Source organism: Carlito syrichta, unplaced genomic scaffold, assembly GCF_000164805.1.
Source record: "Carlito syrichta isolate Samal-C Ts95f unplaced genomic scaffold, Tarsius_syrichta-2.0.1 Scaffold308869, whole genome shotgun sequence".
Taxonomy (NCBI): domain Eukaryota; kingdom Metazoa; phylum Chordata; class Mammalia; order Primates; family Tarsiidae; genus Carlito; species Carlito syrichta.
In genome coordinates this window covers 16,191-19,509 of record NW_007252965.1, presented here as the reverse complement: position 1 = coordinate 19,509, position 3,319 = coordinate 16,191, and the positions used below count along the sequence as shown (strand labels likewise).

The following is a 3,319-nucleotide window of genomic DNA, read 5'->3' as shown; positions in this document are numbered from 1 at the left end:
TGTTCTTCCTGATATTGTTGCTTTACTTTGGCTTCATTTTCTATCACTTCTTTTAACTTTTCTTCTAGATGCTTCTTCTCTAAAATATAAGTGTCTGTGAGACAGAGTTTCTGAGTATGTTCTAATTTCTGCTGCAGTTCCAAAATCTTGAATGAAAAAAGTTTACAAGTAAAACACTAAGAAGAGTGTAATTTTTTTTTTTTTACAAATTAGGGAAATAGCATATAAATATCAAACATAGCAGTGCTAATGTGCAAATCTGATCTAAAGTAAAGAGAATTGCTAGATTTATTTTAATTTAAAATTGTTTAATTCTTGCAATGTGTAATACATTCATATAATTCAATGTGTATAAAAAAGAAGCTACATAAGGAAAAGTTTCCTTCCCATCCTGCTCCTATTTCCTCCCAGTTTTCCACCACCAAATAGGAAACCACTGTTATTAGTTTCTTGTGTACCCTCCCAGAAACTTATTTATGCATATATGGGGGGACTCCCCAAAAAACTGGAATTATCTTTTTGGAGGGCGGGCCCCTTGAAGTACTGGCTTTCCCTGCTAGGTGCTCTAGGAACCCATTGGCATCATTGTATCAGCCGGCATTGTTGTGAGAGGCTGCTTTGTGGAAGAAACTACTGAGTGATGGCAGACAGATGGATTGGTTCTTCCATCATGACAACATACCTGTACAAACTGCGCTGAGTGTTCAGCAGTTTTTGACCAAAAATGGCAAGACCCAGGTGTCTTACCCTCCCTATTGACCTGCTTTTGCCCCAGGCAACATTTTTTTTGTTTCCCCAGATGAAAAAACGTCCTCAAAGAGAAACGGTTTGCCAATGTAAAAGAGGTGAAACACAAGATTGCAGAAACACTAAAAGGCATCAAAATGGATGAATTCAAAACTGTTTTTTTTTTTTTTCAGGTGGAGTCTCACTCTGTCGCCCAGATTGGAGTGCAGTGGCCGCTCCCAGCCACTGCAGCCTCGACCTGCTGGGTTCCGGCGATCCTTCCACTTCACCCTTCCAAGTACCCGGAATTACAGGCATGTGATACCACGCCCGGCTGATTTTTTGATTTATTGTAGAGATGAAGTCTCACTGCCCTGGCGGGTCTCGAACCAGCAGGCTCAGGCAATCCACTCACCTCAGCCTCCCAAAGGCGTGGGATTACAGGCTGAGCCACCGAGCCCGGCACTTTTTGGGTTTTTTGAGTTGGAGTCTCACTCTGTCACCCAGGCTGGAGTGTAGTGGTATGCTCACGGCCACCCCAGTGTGAACCTGCTGGGCTCCGGCGATCCTTCTGCTTCAGCCTTCCAAGTAGCCAGAACTACAAGCGTGCACTACCACGCCTGGCTAATTTTTTTGACTTATTATAGAGATGAGGTCTCACCAAGTTGCCAGGGCTGGCCTCGAACCCACAGGCTCAGACGATCCACCTGCCTCAGCCTCCCAAAGTAATAGGATTACGGGCAGAGCCACCGAGCACAGCCAGTTCCGGCTACCTGGAAGACAGAGACGGAAGAATCACCTGAGCACAACAGGTTGAGGCTGCGGTAGCCGGAAATGTGCCACTGCACTCTAGCCTGGGTGACAGAATAAAGAGTACAACTCAAAAATAAAAAGAAAAAAATACACGGGGAGCCCCACGCTATTTTTTTTTTTTTAAAGAATACAGAGGGAAATATGTAATTATACCAAGAGGCAAAAAAAGTTTTAAAAAATTTTTTTTCTTGAGTCAGAGTCTCACAGTTGTCACCCAGGCTGGAGTGCAGTGGCAGCTCAAGGCTACCACAGCCTCAACCTGCTGGGCTCAGGCAATCCTTCCACCCCAGCCTTCCAAGTAGCTGGAACTACAGGTGTGTGCCACCATGCCCGGCTCATTTTTTTTATTTCTTGTAGAGATAAAGTCTCCCCAAGTTGCCCAGGCTGGTCTCGAATGCATGGGCTCAGGCAATCCTCTCACCTCGGCCTCCCAAAAATTTTTTAAATAAAATAAAATAGGCTATCACCCAGACCCAGAACTTCATTTCTTCCGTGTACCAAAGAGCTGGAGTTTTCCTGAACTGTTACTTAACTCATCTTGTCCACAACTTTTCCGGTGTTTAAGTCTAGGCTCAAGTACTTTGTAGGCCTCTTCAGGGCGAGTGTCATGATGCTTCTGCTTCTCTGCATCCTCTATAGGCATAATACTCAAGTGTCTTGCACATAAAAGATGCTGAACAAATATTTGTTGATTATGAGAAAATGATTTCCTTCTGGTACCTAACCAATGACTCTTTGATAATAAATTAAACAAGTCTTATATGAATAACTCAGACATTTCCCTATTTTCAGATAAAGTTCAGAGCCTGAGACAGAACCAGGAGCTACAATCCAGTTCTGATTGATGTATCTGCGTGACCCTAACTAGTTGCCGTTTGCTCTTTGGGCTTCCCTTCCCTTCCAGTAAAGGCAGGGAACTATCAATCTGGCGTTTACTAGCTCAAAAATTCTTATGATTGTATCAAATACACAGGAACATACTCAACCACAACATAAGTCAACGATATTTAGAGTTTTTTTTTAATCACAGTAAAGTGCAACACTGTAGTTTATCTTGTATTGCATCACCTTATTCATTAAAATCATAGTATTTTCTTAGACCTAAAAAATATTTTTATTAACATCACCATATGATCTTGTAGGTAAGAGTAAATGAATGATCCATCTTATTTCAGCATTCTGATTTTGTAAATGTTCTGAGGCTGACAAAGTGCAGAGTCACTCAGTAAGTCAGAAATGACACAGTAAAACGGTCATTCAGTGTCCAGGCCAATCAGTTATCATTCCTAGGGTAGCAGGCAGATCTCTTCTAGGACCAGAAGGAGGCCGACCGTCAGCAGATGGTCAAAACACAAAACAAACGTACCCAAACTGCATGACACCTCGCCACTAACCGCACACGTTTGCCCCGTTCTCGGAGGAACGAGAAGGCCCCGCGTCTTCGCCTCCGCTCCTTCCCTGCCGCTTTACCTGTTTGTACCTGGCGTACAGGTACAAAAGCTGCTCCCTGCTGGCCACCTGAATCAGGCCCTGGAGGTGCGCGGCAGCCTTCTCAAACAGCTCCCTCAGACCCTCGGCCTCCGGGCTGTGGGGGGACTCCACGTCCCCGGAGTCGTCCCCCGAGCTCAGGTCTCCTCCGCTGTCGCCCGTGGTGGTCCCCGCGGACAGAAAGGAGGAGGCCATCTCTCCCCGCCCGGCCTGGTTCTGCGGGTCGGGTCTGTGCTCCTCGGATCCCGCGCAACGCCGGCCCGGGGACCCCGCCGGCCGGCCTAGGTGCTAA

At 45.6% G+C, this 3,319-nt stretch overlaps 1 protein-coding gene across 2 annotated transcripts in view; it reads right to left on the bottom strand.

The window, feature by feature from the left end:
* ACBD6 (acyl-CoA binding domain containing 6) overlaps positions 1 to 3,308 on the bottom strand; it is a 206,533-nt gene extending 203,225 nt beyond the window's left edge. For both annotated transcript variants that reach the window (XM_008066240.1, XM_008066241.1), the window contains exon 1: positions 3,010 to 3,308. In XM_008066240.1, the coding sequence (XP_008064431.1) occupies positions 3,010 to 3,222 (213 nt within the window). In that variant the 5' untranslated portion in view covers positions 3,223 to 3,308. The remainder of the gene's footprint in view (positions 1 to 3,009) is intronic.
* Positions 3,309 to 3,319: the final 11 nt, after the last annotated feature.